At 37.4% G+C, this 19,150-nt stretch overlaps 1 protein-coding gene across 3 annotated transcripts in view; it reads left to right on the top strand.

The window, feature by feature from the left end:
• The window catches only part of PLXNA4 (plexin A4), a 965,210-nt gene extending 958,180 nt beyond the window's left edge, over positions 1–7,030 (top strand). For all 3 annotated transcript variants that reach the window (XM_082255302.1, XM_082255301.1, XM_082255300.1), the window contains one exon: positions 3,768–7,030. In XM_082255302.1, the coding sequence (XP_082111428.1) occupies positions 3,768–3,863 (96 nt within the window). In that variant the 3' untranslated portion in view covers positions 3,864–7,030. The remainder of the gene's footprint in view (positions 1–3,767) is intronic.
• The last annotated feature ends 12,120 nt before the right edge of the window (positions 7,031–19,150 follow it).

The raw sequence follows: 19,150 nt of genomic DNA, 5'->3' as shown, positions 1-19,150 counted from the left end.
AACATAAAGAAAGCAAACCAACACATGACATCACTTCAGAAGCAGATTTTTGTTGAGCGAGAAAATTCGTGTGCAGTCTAGGCACATTCCAATCAACAAAACACAACTCTGGACAAAAGACGGACGATCGGTCGACCGATAATCGTTGCGTGTGTACGGGGCTTAAGTTGCAGTCTGTGCCCAACCAGCTTTGAAAGAATCCAAAGCTATGTATATGATACCCCATCCCATTAACAGCTATGACATTTTGGGCAGAAGTGGTTGCATAAAGCTTTTTATTTTTTATAATTCTTTCTCATATATATGACTGTTAGAGGAATCTTAATAATAACTATACACTAATAAAACTGGGGCACTCAGAATCTGGCGCAGCTGTACATGGTAGCCAATTAGCTTCTATTGTTCAATTAAGCTTTGGCAATCAAACTTGAAAGCTGATTGGTTTCTAGCAGAGCTGCACCAGATTGTGCAAGCTACAGTTTTAGAAAATCTCCCCCATAGAGTTTTTTTTTAAGATACCACTTTAGATGTAATAACTGCATAATGAAGTTCTTCCCAAAGTGGCTCTGCTTATTAAAGCTTACAGTCTAATTTGCGGTCAGATTCATGAATGAATTCTAAAGCATTTACACATTTTAATATTTGCAGTCTTAATTACACTAACAGTATCCATTACACTGTCTCGTCTTTAGAATAAAATGTAATTGAATATGACATTGCAAATAGCTGCTTTTTTAATTCACTGTTGCCATTGTGGTGTCCATATAATCTGAGTGACAATCCTAATAACAGAAGCTGAGTAATTTAAAAAGATGCATAAATAAATACAGAAAAAAAGTGTTTTGAGAAACCTACAAAAGCTGTGCATGTTAAGAATTTCACTGCAGTCATAATTAATATTTTGTAAAGCTTAAATACTGTAATTAAAGCACATTGAGGACCTCCAAAAACATAATAATTTATCTTTTTAGCACACATTTTACCATCTATAAACATGAACATACGCGTCCGCGTGAAATTTGTGGTTATTTTGTTAAATTTGTTTAGAGTTTTATAAAAAGATGTTCATAAACATTGCCTGAAAAGGGCCCTTGATTGCTTACTGTGTTTTATTCCCTTTCACCCAGAATGTAGAATTGCCAAACGACTTGTTTGAAAGCTTCTATCTGGGTGTTGATGAATTAATCTCATTACTACTAGGTCACTGTGATTCTTCTCTTTCTCTTTGTGAACCACTTGTGCTCCCTTTGAAAGTGTTACTGTCTGTTCTTGCCAGACATTTGCCACAAAATAATTAGTCATTACAAACTGCGCTTTTCAATACCTGATATCTTCCAAAGTCCTAATTGGTTTTGGAGAAAAAGCATGTTAGCTTCGGTTAGAGATATTTCTTTCAGTTTATTCTTTTGCTGTGTTTATAGAAAGCAATAAAATGTGAGATTAAAAAAAAAAGCCAGGTTTACCAATTTGGTTATTTATACATAACATAAGCTAGTTTTCTCACAGAGAACTTGGAGCTTGCATAGAGCTGAGGACTCTTTTTCTACCTCCATGTAAATAGTTACATAGTTAGTCAGGTTGAAAAAAGAGTTCATCCTATAAAAGAGAAGAAAAAAAAAACCATACAATCCTATATACACAATCCTATACGCACAGGTGGTCCAGAGGAAGGCAAAAAACCCCAGCAAAGTGTGATCCAATCAGTGGACAAAAATTATTTCCTTATCCCCCACGAGACAATCGGATATTCCCTGGATCAACTTTACCTATAAATGTTAGTACCCAGTTATATTATGTACATTTAGGAAAGAATCCAGGCCTTTTTTAACGCAATCTACTGAGCTGGCCAGAACTAGCTCTTGAAGGAGTCTTTTTCCACATTTTCACAGCTCTTACTGTGAAGAAACCATATTTCCGTACTTTGAAATGAAAGATCTTTTCCTCTTGATGTAAAGAGTGCGCCCTTGTCCTCTGTGATGACCTTAAAGTGAATAACTCAGCAACAAGTTCACTATATGGACCCCTTATGTATTTATACATGCTAATCATATCCCCCCCTTAATCGCCTCCTCTCAAGAGAGAATACATTCAGTTCTTCTAATCCATCCTCATAACCAAGCTCCTCTGCCTCCTATAAGTTTGGTTGCCCTTCTCTGTACTTTCTCCAGTTCCCCAAAATCCTTTTTTGAGGATGGTGAAGTGTTGGGTGCCTAAGCAGACAGAAGCATCGTCATGTGGGAGGAAGGGGAGTGAGAAACATGTTCCCCTTTTATAATTTTTTTTCTGAGTGATCAATCAAAGCAGCAAGAGAGTGAAACAAAAGTAAAATGTAAACAGCCACTGGAGCTGGCATTAAAAGGAACTTGTTTACTTTCCCTGCATGTGCAACAGACAAGTGCACTTTAAAATGTCAGCTATTACTTTTATTCTGCTGTTTCACATTAAATGCAGATTGCAATGTCTGGGCATGATTGGTGGGGGTGGAACACCCTAATAAAAGCAGAATACAGTAAATGATAAAGGGAAGCAACAGTCTATTGTAGAGCTGTGTGGAAAAGTCACAGGCCAGAACAATGAAGATTCAACATAAGTCCCCTGCAAGTGGTCATGTGATCTGGTGTCACTCATTACATGACCTAGTACAGAGGACATGTGGGAAGTGCCCCTGCAGTACCCTGTAACATCTCTATGTGGCCTTGTCACATAATGCAGTTAGTGACAAAAGAGTTGGAACTAAATAAAAGGGTAGATTTGCACAAAGTGCAGCATGGATGCTAAATATGGTCCTATAAAGTGCTTGGAGGGATACATTGGGTACCTTACCATACCATGAGTACTAACTACAGCTTTAGAAATGTTTTAGTTTTAATGAAAAATGCAAAGTTAAAGTTTAGATAACTAATCATTGTGGATTTTAGAGTAGGGAAAAGTTAAAACCCTGTGAGAGAATTTTTTAATGTCATCTCGGACCGATTCAAGATCATCTTCACCCTTCACCACCTGTCCTTTAGATACAACTGAAAATAATAAGAAATCTTTCCAAAATTCCAATGGGAAAATCCTTTTTGCAGCTGTCACCTGAACAAGGGTTATATTGGAAGATTTCCCAATTTTTTCTATTTGGTTAAAACTCAGAATTTCAATTTTTTTTCCTAGTGACCTCTTAGACAAAGAGAGAGATTAAATCTCCTTGGCAAAAACACAGACAGCAGTAAAAGCCTGACAGGTGTTCCCGCCCTAACCTCTATACAATGTAAACTTTTGCTTTTGGATACAGTACATTTAAAAACAAATTGCATTTCTTGTGATTTTGGGTGGTAGTTGCTGGTGTTAGCTAACAGGATTGCAGTCTCTATTTTATGACCAAATTTGCTATAATCAAGAGACCACATGACTTGACTAAGTTTATACTAGACCTTTGAGAGACCCTTATATACACTTCTAAACTCCATAGCCAGGGCTTCTTTTGTTTAACGCCTAACATCCAGCATTGTTTTTTTAGTGTAACTAGAGTGTATCATACAATAAGGGTTGTTCTTGGGAGTTCATCACTTTAGTCATTGTGTACATTTTAATCTCATTGCTTGATATTGGACTTCCTTGCTTTTCTCTGATGTATTACCCTAAATAAGTGTAGCCAGCTCCAGAATAGATTTTCGTTCTCTGCTATATTATCCTAAAAAGCAAAGGCAAAGCCTGCAACAGGGTAATTTGTTATTTTGCGGATTTTCAATCGCTAATTTTTTTTTTCTGTTTTTTTTTTTCAGATTTTAACAGCTTTAGATCAAGATGACCAAGCTGGAAAACAAAAACTTGCCTACAAATTAGAACAAGTCATTACCCTGATGAGTATAGACAGCTGAAAACTGTCCTTCCAGGTTACCCTGGAAGGGATAAACCAAGCCGTGCCTCAGTCAAGATTGTCATCTTTACCAAGTGCAAGTTCTGATTGACTGGATGCAGGGTCTTCTGCTTCCTCTTCTTCCTTCTATGAACCTCATGGATACATTATAATGTCCAATGGATTAAGGAAGGACATATAATGTGGACAACTTTGGGAATCAAAAACACTCTAGCTAAGACCTCTGCTTGCAGACAAATGATTACATTATCCGTATCAGTATGGGAAACTATAAGGTCCTAAGTGCTGTGCTGCTTGTAGCTCCTCTCCTTGCCATGACCTGGTATGGATGGAACATGAACCTAGTATTAAGAATTTTGAAAGATAATATAAAATAAAAAAAACCTTTCTTCAGCAGAAGTTGGCATGATTGATATCCCAACAAAATGACTTGAAAAATGTCTTCATGGAAGCCTTCAAACATGGAAAATGAAAATTAAATATGCGAGAATCCTTCTTTAATCTCCCAGAGGCCATTAGAAGAAAGAAGTTTTTTTTTGTTTTAGATCCATTTTTTTCTCTCTTGGAAATGTGGATTGGCTGTTTGCTCTCTAATTCCACAGAAAAGCTTTGTCTCCATGTCCCCAAGGATCTTACATATTTTGATAAAACATAGAAACATTACTAAATTACCTATATAGTTTTCCATGTACATACTTATGGTTTCAGATATTATACAGCAGTTTTTAATTGTATGATCCAGTATTCATATTACAGTACACAGAAAAGTGATCTTATCACAGAAACTTTAGTTTGTCCTTAAGCACCAACTTAAACTCAGTTTTTCATTTTATATTGTCATTTTATATTGTATACTTTGAATGTGGCCTGATCATTTTCTAAGATGGTCCTGCCAATTACGTATCCTGCCTCATTAAATGTACTTTGCCAGTGATTTGTTTCTTCAGTGGCAGGCATTGAACCAAGAGAAAATGTGTTAGCGCAAACCCCAATTTATTATTTTATGATTATGTAAATATCAGATTATTAAGGTTTGTTTTATGAAATAATTTTGTACATCAAACATTGATTGTACTATCTAGCACAATGCATCAAAAACGTAAGTCCATCATAAACAGAGAGAAAGTCTGTAATTCATTTAACAGAGAAGACCATCATTAATTTTATTTATTCAGCCTTGGAAGGATTACACACATTCTGAAGGCTTGGAATATAAACATTTTAACTGCCATTTGGATTAGGAGCACAAATTTTGATATTCATGCAAAAAATAAAAAAATAAAAAATAAAATTAAAGCAATAGAATATCAGCACAATTTTATTTGGGATAACAGGATACAATGTCACCTTTTGGAAAAGTTGACATTGCTTGAGTAAACCAACAAAAAGAGTGACAACAAGTTACTCATTTTAAAACTGTAACATTGAAATTCCAGGTAATTCCAGTATCTTTCCAAGGTTATTCTACCTTCTTTTTGTAAACTTGCAGGGTTGACAGTTAATATTTTAGATGGTAACATTTAAGTCTTTTCATTGTGGGACAGTGATGAACCATAACAAGTCTTCTTATTCTGAATGATTAGCAGAAAAAAACAAATTTTTGTACATTTATGTAAAAAAAAAAAAAAATCCCTTAGTGCGAATTTAGTTTGCCACGAGCTGGAAGCCTACAGGAAACCACTGCTGAGTCATGTTTATTTTTGTTGAGAGCACTTAATTCCTTATGCACCTTATTTGAACTTTCCATAACATTTGCTTGGAATTGGCTGATGGCCTTTGAACTATAAATGCCATTTAAATGAAGTCTAAAGCATTGGTTGGCAACTACTCTTTGTAAAGGGAAGAAGAAGCAACATACTCAAAGAATTGTAGACAAAAAAACCAAAGGTCATGGTGGCGTGTTATTGCCACAACTCAAAGGCTTTCTACTCGCCCTCGTAAGGACAAACATGTATGTATTTGTTTCTGCTCCAGTCCAGACGTTCCACATGATAATGATATATAGGAAGAAGATGAGTCAAACATTTGCACAGCTGTACAGAAAGAATATGAGTAGACCACTATGCTATCCAATTCAATCAACCTTACCTTATTCTTCTTTGTATAGTACATATTTTTTCCATTTTTTAAGAAAAAAGCAACCTCAGACAATTTAAAGAAATAAAAGAAAAAAACAAGATAAGTACATATAGAAAAATGTAATTTTTCGTGTTGACCATCGTGAGCTTCAAAGCTACCCGTCTCAAACCCTGTACTTTTTTTTAATTTGTTTTGTTCCTCAAAATTCTTTCTTGCCTTGGGATCTGCCAGATTTGTGCTGTGAATGTGTAGGGTCTTTGCCCTGGAGCTCCAGAGGTATACCTTAGATTTCAGTTAATTTTGTATGAAAATAGCGCATGTTAATACAGTTAAAGCTGAGAGAAACTAAAGCCTTGCTGACAATGTGGACGTGGTTCCCATTTTATTCCTTCTTTCTGATTTGAGTTTTTTTTTTTTAAATTTATGTCTGCCTGAAAGCATTGATCTGAGTGGTTTGTCATGTGACTATATTCTATGTTAAGGTGGAAACTTTATCAAAGACCGCAAAATGGCACGGGTTTCAGAAAAATTGATATCACTAAATTGGAATTGATTTAACTTTCTGCAGATTAAAATGTAATCCCAGATCATAAATTGTTTTAAACTCATATAACTAATGGTTTATGGCTCACAAGTAAGTACAATGGTTGAGGTCCTAATCCAAGCTTCAAAACACACATTTGCTGTCCTAGCAAATGAGGATATTCAATTAGTTTCCCTTGTTTGGGGACCATTGAAGCCTATTGTAAATAAATCAGATTTATGGATTAAAAAAATAAATATACTGTAAATGATAATATAACTCATTTTCATGTCTGTATATCAGATACAGCTTTATCTATATAAAGTATCATCTCCTTACTGTGCTTGCATATATTAACTGTAATTGGGGATATCAATAAATAGAATATATCTTTTCATATTGTACAATTATGACTTTACTTTTAAAGGTTTACAGTGCAAATACACATACATTCATTTGAATTAGAAAATGAATGCAACATAACCATATGTCCCAAAAATATTGTGTAGTATAGACTTCAACTTTTACTTTTAGAATAACATCATTAGTTTATATGATTAAACTTCAAAATAAATATGGCCAACCCCAGTCATTTTTTTTCTTGAGTTTTGTATACGGTGGAGAGGGGTGAACATTTTTGACTTTTTATTTCTGTGCCCCTGTCGGGAAAAATTTCTATAATTTTATGCCCTCATATCATGGGAACAATAAGCTTGGGTTAAAAGCTTTATAACTGGGACATAAATATTGATAAGAACATCTTGCTCCGTGGTCAACCCCAGTAATTTTTTCATGAGTTTTGTATACAGTGTAGAAGGGTGAGAACTTTTGACATGTTTTATTGTTGTGCTCCTGTTGGGAAAATGTCCCATTTTTAACACAGGGACAGGAAGCCACGGTTAAAATCTTTACAATGAACACAAATAGTCTGGTGCTAATATACAAACAATTCATAGAAGTAAACCAGAAATCCAGTGTATTATGACAGTCCTTGTATGATAATGCCCATATGGCTTTTTACTGAAAAGCCAAAAAGAAGTCCACTGGTTCAGGGCTGACCTTAAAAGGGGGGAGTGGAAGAAATCTAACAAAACATGTAGGAGAAAAGAGAAAGACAGGTGCCTCTGATTGTAGACTGTTAAATTATTTATGAAATTAAAGAAAATGAAGAATACAAGCATATGTTAATGGGATTTGACCCAGAAGATGTCCAGAGGCATTGGGACTCAGATGTGCCTGTGCTATAGCTGTGACCGCCACTTCTTGAGCTTGTTCATGCCGGCTGTGTGGTAGGATGGAGTAGCCTGAACCGAGGGGTTGACCGCACGCTGGAACACAGCACTCACCTATGATATCACCAGTGTTGGGGGTAACTAGTTACAAAGTAACTAATTACAGTAACTACATTACTTTTTTTGGTAACTAAGTAAAGTAACTAGTTACAATACTAATATTGGTAACTACACTACTTTACTAGGCTATAGGAAGTAACTACACTACTTTACTAGGCTATAGGAACGAGCTTTCCTGCGTTACCCAAGCCATGCAATACAATCGTTATTTCGAAGAATAGAGAGGGATGAAGTTTATGACTTTTTGTTGCACTTTATGTTTTATTCTGTTTTTTCAGGTTTTGTTCTCATGTTTCCCAAAGCCTGTGTTTATACAATAAACTCTATGCAGAAAGAGTGTCATGTATCTTCTTCTACACGGTCAATTAAGAAAGAGGAAGGTAAAGTAATAAGTAGTGAAGTTACTTTTCAAATGCAGTAACTAGTAAAGTAATCTCATTACAATTTACAGAAGTAATTAGTAACTAGTTACATTTTTTGAGTAACTATCCCAACACTGGATATCACTAGTCCGCAACGCATCATAGATGAGTGCTGCATTCTAGCATGCAGTCCACCCCTCGGTTTAGGCTACTCCTTCATCCTACCACACAGCTGGCTGGAAATAGCTCACAGAGTGGCGATCACAGCTCCAGCACAGACACATCTGAGCCCCAACACCTCCAGACATCTATTGGGTGAAATCCCATTAAGAAATGATTGTATTCTTCATTTTCATGTGAGTTTTAGTCCTTATTTTTAGAATAAATAATTTCAAGTTTTGCCACTAAAATGGATTTGACCTTGATTTTTAGGCCTACTGCAGCTGAGACATGCGATTTTTATCTCAACATTGATTCAGGTTAGGGTATTCTAGTATTCATTTTCAATCCTGTATGCATGAATGGAAGATAGAAGGCATAGCGTGGCTTTCCATGTGAAATTCCACTCATTATACAGAAAGGATGGGTAAAATAGTATATGTTATATACATAAATTGCAAGTATCATTTAAGATTGCCACATGGTAAGTCTGTCAGTGTATTATGCCAGATGATCATTCTATGTATTACATTTGAATGTGTATTGCACATGGTAATCAATTTAATTCTACCAGTATATAGCTTGAACAGGAGTTCAATGGAGTTTATCTTTTGTTTCACACAATGCTGAAATAAGGTACCAATGCTAGTAAAATAAACAAAAACAGCAAACTCATACCCAAACTTACAAAGTTGGCAACTTGACATTAATCTGCAGAATTTTTTGAAATGATAAATAGGAAAATCTCTTTCCTTAATAATTTTGACATAACCACGGTGACCTTGAAGTAAAAAAAAAAATTAAACTATGACCAAGTACAAACTCTCTGATTCTACTTTGATCTATTAAGCACATGTTGGCAGGCATTAATTAACTAAATTATATTCCTTGTTTTGCAAAAGTAGAATTTTTAATGAAAACATGCTGATTGCAAATGATTCAGCGCTATGTTTAGAACCTCCATGTTTCTTTTTCCTCTTCAAAGCTCATGTATGTTTCTCTAGTTATACTTTTCATCTTCCTTTTGTATACCTTCTTACTGTGTATAAATATGTACAAGTATCTATACCATAGTAATCTGTGAAGGGCCGCAACGCTATCCCTAACAATAGATTTCCCTTTGTATATTAAGATGGTCTATTTTGCTTATTGCTGAGAGCTTCTAAGCGTCTTCCAGCTTGAGAGGTTTCTTGTTGTCCCAAGCCTGATAGTATTCACAAAGTCAATACAACATTTTATTAAGATATCAAAAGCTCTTCTGTGAATGTTTGTCTTCCTGACAGATTTTATTGTATTAAATTTACTATATAAAATGCCCTTGTTTTGATCAAAAAGTATTGCATATTCTATATAAATATTGTGCATATATTAGCACTTGCGATATGTCTATGCAAGTCCAAAGCTGTTTCTTACCAGGATTACTAAGGTACACTTTACATTGTATGAAGCCTGCACAAAAAACCTATGGGCCAGGATGGTATTTGATAAAGCTTCCACCTATATAACCATATCTTTAGAGTCCAGTGTTACCAAGAGCCTCAAAGAGATAAAACAATGAATATTAGAATGGAGGTTTTTATTATGCTAGATATACTATTTAAATTGGAAAAAAAAAGAGTTGTAACTTGGTAAAGGCAAGCTTCTGTAACTTTGTTATAATTAATTGTATACCTGTGTATGTAAATATAATGCATTCCTATTTTGCAGTCCAGGACAACAAAAACAAACTATTTGTAATATAGAATAAAGTTTATTTAAAAAATCTTGTTGTTTCTTGTTTCTTGTTATTGATTCTATTACAAAATAATAATTAGTCATAGCATTATTCATATTGTTCTGGTGCATCTCATAAAATAATTTGATGATTATGGCTTACAGCTAGTGAAAGCCCAAAATTTAGTATCTCAGAAAATTACAATATTACATAAGACCACAGTGGACCAACACTATCAGATGACATGGCTCCCCAAATCATCACGGACTGTGGAAAATTTTGCATTTCATTTGGAAATCATGGTCCAGATTTGGGAAGAAGTGTGGAGAAGTATTGAGTATATACTATACTGTACATGGACATACTTTTCAGTAAGCCAACTGTATTAAAAATCCATTTATTTTTTTGTTGGTGTTTTGTAATATTCTAATTTTCTGAGATACTGAATTTTGAGTTTTCACTAGCAGTAAGCCATGATCATTAATAGAAAGAAATGCTTGAAATATAGCACTCTGTGTGTAACACGTATACAGTATCTCACAAAAGTGAGTACACCCCTCACATTTTTGTAAATATTTTATTATATCTTTTCATGTGACAACACTAAAGAAATTACACTTTGCTACAATGTAAAGTAGTGAGTGTACAGCTTGTATAACAGTGTAAATCCGCTGTCCCCTCAAAATACCTCAACACACAGCCATTAATGTCTAATCTGCTGGCAACAAAAGTGAGTACATCCCTAAGTGAAAATGTCCAAATTGGGCCCAAAGTGTCAATATTTTGTGTGGCCACCATTATTTCCTGGCACTGCTTCAACCCTCTTAGACATGGAGTTCCCCAGAGCTTCACAGGTTGCCACTGGAGTCCTCTACCACTCTTCTATGATGACATCATAGAGCTGGTGGATGTTAAAGACCTTGCGCTCCTCCACCTTCCATTTGAGTATGCCCCACAGATGTTCAATAGGGTTTAGGTCTGGATATATGCTTGGCCAGTCCACTACCGTTACCCTCAGCTTCTTTAGCAAGGCAGTGGTCATCTTGGAAGTGTGTTTGGGGTCGTTATCATGTTGGAACACTGTCCTGTGGCCCACTCTTTGAAGGGAGGGGATCATGCTTTGCTTCAGTATGTCACAGTTCATGTTGGCATTCATGGTTCCCTCAATGAACTGTAGCTCCCCAGTATCGGCAGCACTCATACAGTCCCAGATCATGACACTCCCACCACCATGCTTAACTGAAGGCAAGACACACTTGTCTTTGTACTCCTCACCTGGTTGCCGCCACACACACTTGATACCATCTGAACCAAATACGTTTTCCTTGGTCTCATCAGACCAAAGGACATGGTTCCAGTAATCCATGTTCTTAGTCTTCAGCAAACTGTTTGCAGGCTTTCTTGTGCATCATCTTTAGAAGAGGCTTCCTTCTGGGAAGATAGCCATGCAGACCAATTTGATGCAGTGTGCAGCGTATAGGCTGAGTACTGACAGGCTGACCCCCCACCCCTTCAACCTCTGCAGCAATGCTGGCAGCACTCATACGTCTATTTCCCAAAGACAATCTCTGGATATGATGCTGAACATGTGTACTCAACTTTTTTGGCTGACCATGGCAAGTCCTATTCTGAGTGGAACCTGTCCTGTTATACTGCTGTATGGTTTTGGCCTCCATGTTGCAGCTCAGTTTTGGGGTCTTGGCAATCTTCTTATATTTTTTAGGCCATCTTTATCTTTATGTAGAGAAACAATTATTTTTTTCAGATCCTTTAGAGAGTTCTTTGCCATGAAGTGCCATGTTGAACTTCCAGTGACCAGTATGAGAGATTGAGAGTGATAACATCAAATTTAACACACCTTCTCCCCATTCACACCTGAGACCTTGTAACATTAACGGGTCACATGACACCGGGAAGGGGAAATGGCTAATTGGGCCCAATTTGGACATTTTCACTTAGGGGTGTACTCACTTTTGTTGCCAGTGGATTAGACATTAATGGCTGTGTGTTGAGTTATTTTGAGGGGACAGCAAATTTACACTGTTATACAAGCTGTACACTTACTACTTTACATTGTAGCAAAGTGTAATTTCTTCAGTGTTGTCACATGAAAAGATATAATAAAATATTTACAAAAATGTGAGGGGTATACTCACTTTTGTGAGATACTGTATATAAAATATATGAGTTTCCCTTTTTGAATTGAATTACTGAAATAAATTAACTTTTTGATGATATTCTAATTTTCAGAGATGCACCTGTATATGGAAGAATACGATCAGATATTCTCTAAACTAGGGATAGACCGATATGGTTTTTTCAGGGCCGATACCCATACCGATATTTTGGTCACAACGTATCGGTATCGGCCGATATGGGCCGATATTTTGAACATTTAAAGTTTTAAAAAATAAAGACAATTTTTGACACAAATCTGGTACTGAACATGTTCATTTTTGTTTAATGCTTAATGGCTGGCTTGCTGGCACCCTGTGGTGGGTGGCTGGCTGGCTGGCACCCTGTGGTGGGTGGCTGGCTGGTACAGGGCCTTTGGGTGGCTGGCTGGCTAGCTGGTACAGTGCCTGTGGGTGGCTGGCTGGTACAGGGCCTGTGGATGTGGGTGGCTGGCATGGGGCTGCTGTGGGTGGGTGTATGGCTGTGATACACTCCCACGAGGCTAGTCCGGACTTCAGACGAGGCTGTCCAAGATGAGGGAGGCGGCCTAAGAAGGCAGAATGATGTCACAAAAATATCGGCAATATCGACCAGTTCCGGGGTGCATATTGGCCCCCGATATATCAGCCTCGCCGATAATCAGTCTATCCCTACTCTAAACCCTGCTGAATACCCACAAAAGGAAGGTGCAAAAATGCTGATTTGTTTTAAAATTTGCAAACACATTGAAGACAACAATAAACTTATTTTGCAAAGTAGTATAAAAAGGTAATGCAAAAAGTATTGCAAAGCTATACAAATGGACAAAATACAGTTTCCATTCATAGATTAGTTGTAATGATTTCCTGGTATTAGCTAGGGGTTACCTAACCACACACAACCTCAATGATGTTTTCATTACCTTACTGTATACACTTGAGTACTCTAGAATAAATGCCTCTTTCAACAGAGCTTCAGGTAGACGTGCCAGACAGGAAATGTGTCATACCGTTGCGAGCAGAATGCTATGACATGACACATTTCCTGTCTAGCACGTCTACCTGAAGTTCTGTTGAAAGAGGCATTTATTCTAGAGTACTCAAGTGTATACAGTAAGGTAATGAAAACATCATTGAGGTTGTGTGCGGTTAGGTTAGGTAGGTGCAGCTACGGAGATCAGTGAAGGCAAATGGTAAAGTTTATTAACTGCTTGTAAATATTTAAATGTCTAAAGCCTGGTCACATTTTTAACTTATCTTAAATCTGTAAGGATAAAAATATGGAATGACATTGCTGACAGCTCAAGGGCTGTTAAATTTGTCTTGACTACACAGTGACTGAAAAAGCACATGGTGCATAATTCTGCAAATTCATTCCAGGTCAGTGACCTACTATTTGGTAATCCAGGATAAAATGACAATCCTGGAATCTGTACATGTAAAACTGGAGTTGGAAGTGGTAGCTCTAACATTTGCATCCTAATATCTTCTCTAAAGAGGTTGTAAACCCTCTCTTATAACTTGTCTCTTTAGGTAAGCCTTTAATAAGGCTTACCTATAGATACTGTAAATATCTCTATTTACTTTTAATGCAGCCGATGACATCATTGGCACATGCGCTCTGAAGGAACGGCCATCCGTGCCCTATGCGCAGGAGTGATATCATCGCGCCTATGCACGGGAGTGATGTCATCGCGCCTCCGGCCAATCAGATGGCCAGAGGACGTGAACCAGGAAGTAGGACGGCCGAACATGGCTGTGTCACCACTGAGCGGGCGGCACTGTGGGGGCTTCGTTCTAAAGTAAGTATTTCATAATGAGCTAGTATGCAATGAATACTAGCTCATTATGACTTTGTCTTACAGGGTTTTTTTTTTTGGGGGGGGGGGGTGATTACAACCTCTTTTATCTAGCACATAACTCTCTCTGAGCCATCCTGATATGCTCAGACGTTATTGGAAGCATGATACCTGCACGTTTAGACATCCCCACTCCCCAACCCAGTAAGGACTGCCTGAGCATCACTGGCAATCTGCTTGCGCCATTACTCCCCATTCTTGCACGTTTAGACATGCCCACATTTTATGATTTAACTCTTCCTGTTCTCACGGCCCTCAACCCCACCTACTGCCTTTTCATCAACTAATGTGTGGTTCATTAGGTGTTACTGTATATACGTTGTAAGTAATAACTTTTGTTGCTCACCCTTACCTGACCACAGCAGCTCTGCAGCTTTCTGTAAACCCTCATCTTGCATTTTTGCATATGGAACCCATTTTCATGTACATGACACCAATTAAAGTTCTGATCTGAATGCAATGAGCAGCAGGCATTACTCCATTAAACTCTGAAGATCATCCCTCATCTTGCTGATTACCTCTGCTGGCAAAAGCTCCCTGTAAGTAGAACTGCGTTTTTTTATTAGTGTTGGAAGACCTACAGTAGGCAATAGCCTGTAGGTCTTCTGCAATAGTAAGTTCAGGCAACAGCATTTGTTGGAAAGCTCAAAGTGAAGAGCCCGTATTAGGAATTTTTGGTGGTACTTGTAGTTACTCTTGACTCAAACATGGTAAATATATATTTAATACAATTATTTTTTCTTAGTAACGAGTATTTTATTTTATTCTGTATCCAATGTTAAACTATATAGCAAAAAAAGTATAAGGTGTTTGGATGGGAAACCATTTATGGTCAAAACTATTGTGGTTCTTCTGATTGATCACAGTGAAAATTGAATTGGCTGTACTCCTTAGATCCATAAAATGATCATTATTAGGGTAATGAGTAAGTGCTAAATACAATGTGAAATGCATCAACCCATCCCCCTCCCCCCCCCCCCCAATTTTAAGTTACTTCTGTTTGGACTGATGTGTGAAATAAAGATGATCGTTTTATGGATTTTAGAAGTGCAGCCATCCGGATTTTCTCTGTGATCGGTTGGTACATTTGCAATTTGGGCTAGCACACTTTAGAAACTAGGCAATGAATCTTATGGTGTGGGCTGACCTGGAGCACCACCCTGTATGTTCTACTGTGATCCTGCTGTGGCATCAGTTATTTTTTACAAGCCACACTGAACTGTGTGCTAAGCAATTTAATCAAAATAACTTCTAAAAATAATCACACAGTGGACACTTTTTTGCACCACACAAATAGTTAATATTAAATAACATGAGTTCAGCCCAATATTAACAGCATGTGAATAAAATGAAAAGGAGTCAGATGTTGCTTAAACATCAGTTTGATGATATAATCATGATATAAGTGACCTTGACTTGGGAATAATTGTTGGTGGGGACATGCTGGTTACAGCATTTCAGAAACTGATGACTTCCTGGGATTTTCATATACTACATTCTCTACAAATACGGAAAACAGTGACAAAGACGAAAATCATTGGAGTGGCAGTAATGTAGGTGAAAACACATTGGTAGCGGCCAAGAGGCCAGAAAATAACCATTCTTCATGTGTGCAGAAGGGCACACAACGCATTAACCCTTCATCATGGAGGGTTATAGCAGCATAAGATCACACTGGGCTCCACACCTATCATGTGGCAACTATGCACACAACAACAGCAAAATAGGATGATAAAAAGGGTGCAAACATGTAGCCTAGTCTGACAATTTTCAATTTCTGCTGCAATAAACAGATGGTAGTATCTGAATGTGATATATCTCGCTTTCATCAGTGTTTTCTTGACATGCAGTAGGCTTATTACCTACTAAGTATTATTGAATGCCACAGGCTGCTTCAGGGTACGTTTAAAATTGTGTAAAAAAATGATTGATGTATAGCGAACAAGAACAATGAGACACAGAGATACAGTCAACAAAAAATAAACTGACAGGGGATTTAACCTTCCCCTACCTAAAATAAAAATGTTGACTGTACATACAATTTGATGCTATTTCTCAACTAGTTTTGATTTTATATACTGTATATCATGGGTGCTCAACCTGTGGCTCTCCAGCTGTTGCGGAACTACAAGTCCCATCATGCCTCTGCCTTTGGAAGTCATGCTACTACCTGTCAGCCTTGCAATGCCTTATGGGATATGTAGTTCTGCAACAGCTGGAGAGCCACAGGTTGAGCACCCATGCTATATATATATATATATATATATATATATATATATATATATATTTAGGGTGGGGAGTGACTAAAGCTTTTAACTTCTGCTAAGTTTATGTTGATGTGTTGATGTCTGTTCCCCTTCTGGGAAAATTGTGCCTCATCTGGTGTCCCAGAAACATGACACAAAGGGCCTAATTCACTATAGCACCTAGTCGGCAAACGGGTAAACAAATGGTCACAAATGACTAAAACTAGTCAGAAACGGTATTTATTATAGCACGCGGAGAATATTTACTCACAAAATCAAATTCACTATAGGTTACATAAATCAGTGACCGTCTAAATCAGTAATCATGCTAGAAGCAGGTGAATTGCACATGGCAATAATGTTTAGAGCTTAATCTCATAGATTAAGTGGTTCCTAAACATGTGGTATATTGTTTGGAGATTATCTGGTTTTAAATTTATTGAAATATTGTTGTGAAAGCAGAAATATGCTTTAAAGTCTGAGAAGAGATAAATTCACCCTGTTTTTAGAACTCTGTACTGACACAACTGAGCATGCCCAGACTAGAAAACTAGTCACAAACCTACTCTAATTTATCTTTAGCCCCGTGCTATAGTAAATTCGGAAACGTGTGAATGCCTAACAAGCATAAGTTTGTGAGAGCTAGCAAACTATGTACTGTATATATATAAATGCAAGTGTCAATCATTGATTCTCATTGTATAACTATTACTTACTGGACCTTGAAAACGTAATTTTTGATGAAACGTACGTCGGTCGAGGCATGCTGACGTTATCTGAGTGAGACCTAGGGCTGGCGGAAGAGCCGACCAGCCGGCGGCTTGATATCCTTCTACACGCTCTTCCCCTATTGATGTTTTTACGTTTTTTTCTATTTGATTTTAATAAATTATGCAGTTTTACACTATGGGGTGTATATTTATTTTATATATGTGACCTGGCGATTGATGCCCATGCTGCGTGACCTGAATTTACTACCATTGGAGGTTATTGAGCTTTTCGTTACTGGATTTCTGGAACATATGAGACCGTGGGTGTACCCTATTCCATTTGGCATTATACACACTAATATCTGGTAAGCGGTTTGCAGCTTCGGGTGGCGGTCACTGTTTGTATTAGGTGGAGTCTGGTCTACACCTGGATTGTCCATTTTTTCACTTTGCAATTTTACCTCTGGTAAGCAGTTTGCACTATCGGTGGTGGTTACTTTTCTTGAAGTTGATCACAGTGCCTGTATCATCTATTATTGCAATTTGGCGATTATATATATATATCTGGTAAGCAGTTTGCACACTTGGTGGTGGATACTTTGGTGGAATCCCTTTCTTTGAATTTGTCATTTTACTGATCCTTTACGTTTTTTTTTTGTGTGATTCATTGTTACATTATATATCCTGCACACTTGTTAGTTTCCCTCCTACGTTTTACATATTTTATATCAGTATTGCGCAATGGGATTCCATATCTTTTTTCCTATGTGTATGGTCTAATATCGGTTGAGGCTACTCATGGTCCAGGACATTTGGAACACAGTGGAATAATCAACCCATAAGAGAGTTATCTTTCGGAGGCTTTGGGAGTGAAATCCCCTGAATTGGCTCACTATTCACTACACTCTGGTAAGCAGTTTGTACTACCAGTGGAGGTCCCACTACACTTGAAGATTCCTGTCATTACCATTGAGGAATTCCTTTGAATAGAGACTATATGGACTCTTCATATAATTTTTCACAATAATAGTTTCTATTTTATATACACGTGTGGTCACAGCACTGTTTTATTGCTTTAGCGCAGCTTGGTTTATTTAACTTCAACAAAAACATTCATTTTAATTTTGAGATGAACTCTTTAATTCCTAAAATAAAATGTCCTTGCTGGGTTTTTATGTTGGTTCTTATTCCTTTTTTTTAAACAATGCTAGTAATGAGTAATGTTTTCCTGTTTTTGGAACAGATCATACCAGGCCACATGCCCTCAATATGGGGGGGGGGGTGGGGGGGCTCTTCCCCACCCCCAAGCACCTTGCCCCCATGTTGATGGAGACAGGTGTCTCTTCCCCACAACCCTGGGCTGTGGTTGTGGGGGTCTGCGGGGGGAGGCTTATCAGAATCTGGAAGCCCCCTTTAACAAGGGGACCCCCAGATCCCACCTCCCCCATGTGAATGGATATCGGGTACATGGTACCCTTACCCATTCACCAAAAAAGTGTACAAAAAATAATGACAAAAGCCAGTTTTGGAAAAGTCTTTTTTTAAAAAATAAAAAAAATAATGTCCCCCGATGATCAGTCGCCCGTCCGCCCAAAAAATAGAAAAAAAAAAAAAAGAAGAAGCTCCTGCTTCTCCAGACACTTCCTGCGGAATGAACTGTTTTGATTTTGACAGCTCTTATATAGTGACCTGACATCACAAGCCGTCGCTCAACGCACTGCTCAAGTGCAGTGAATAAATTACTGACGTCAGTAATTTATTTACTGCACCTTAAGCAATGAGTTATGGGGCAACGTCAGAGGCCTATCAAAGAGCTGTCAAACTCAAATAGAAGTTAGTTAGCCAGAGAGAGTCCAAGGTTAATTAGCTGGCTCAGTGACTTAGTTGGTACAATAACGGGCTTGCAAATAAAAGGCTGTGAGTTTGAATTCCCAGGCCAGCGTTTGATTAATATTAATTATGGATTTTAATTAAAAACCTATTAATTGTCCCGCACCTTCTGAAGTGACATCAGTAATTTATTTGCTGCACCTGAGCAATGGATTATGGGGTGCTGGTGATGTCAGAGCCCTATAAAAGAGCTGTCAAACTCAGATAGAGAATTGTTAGGCAGAGAGAGTCTTAGGTTACT

Source organism: Pelophylax lessonae (assembly GCF_965119305.1).
Source record: "Pelophylax lessonae genome assembly, chromosome: 4".
Taxonomy (NCBI): Eukaryota; Metazoa; Chordata; class Amphibia; order Anura; family Ranidae; genus Pelophylax; species Pelophylax lessonae.
Note: the sequence above shows the minus strand (reverse complement) of the source record. Positions and strands in the feature narration are given on the sequence as shown.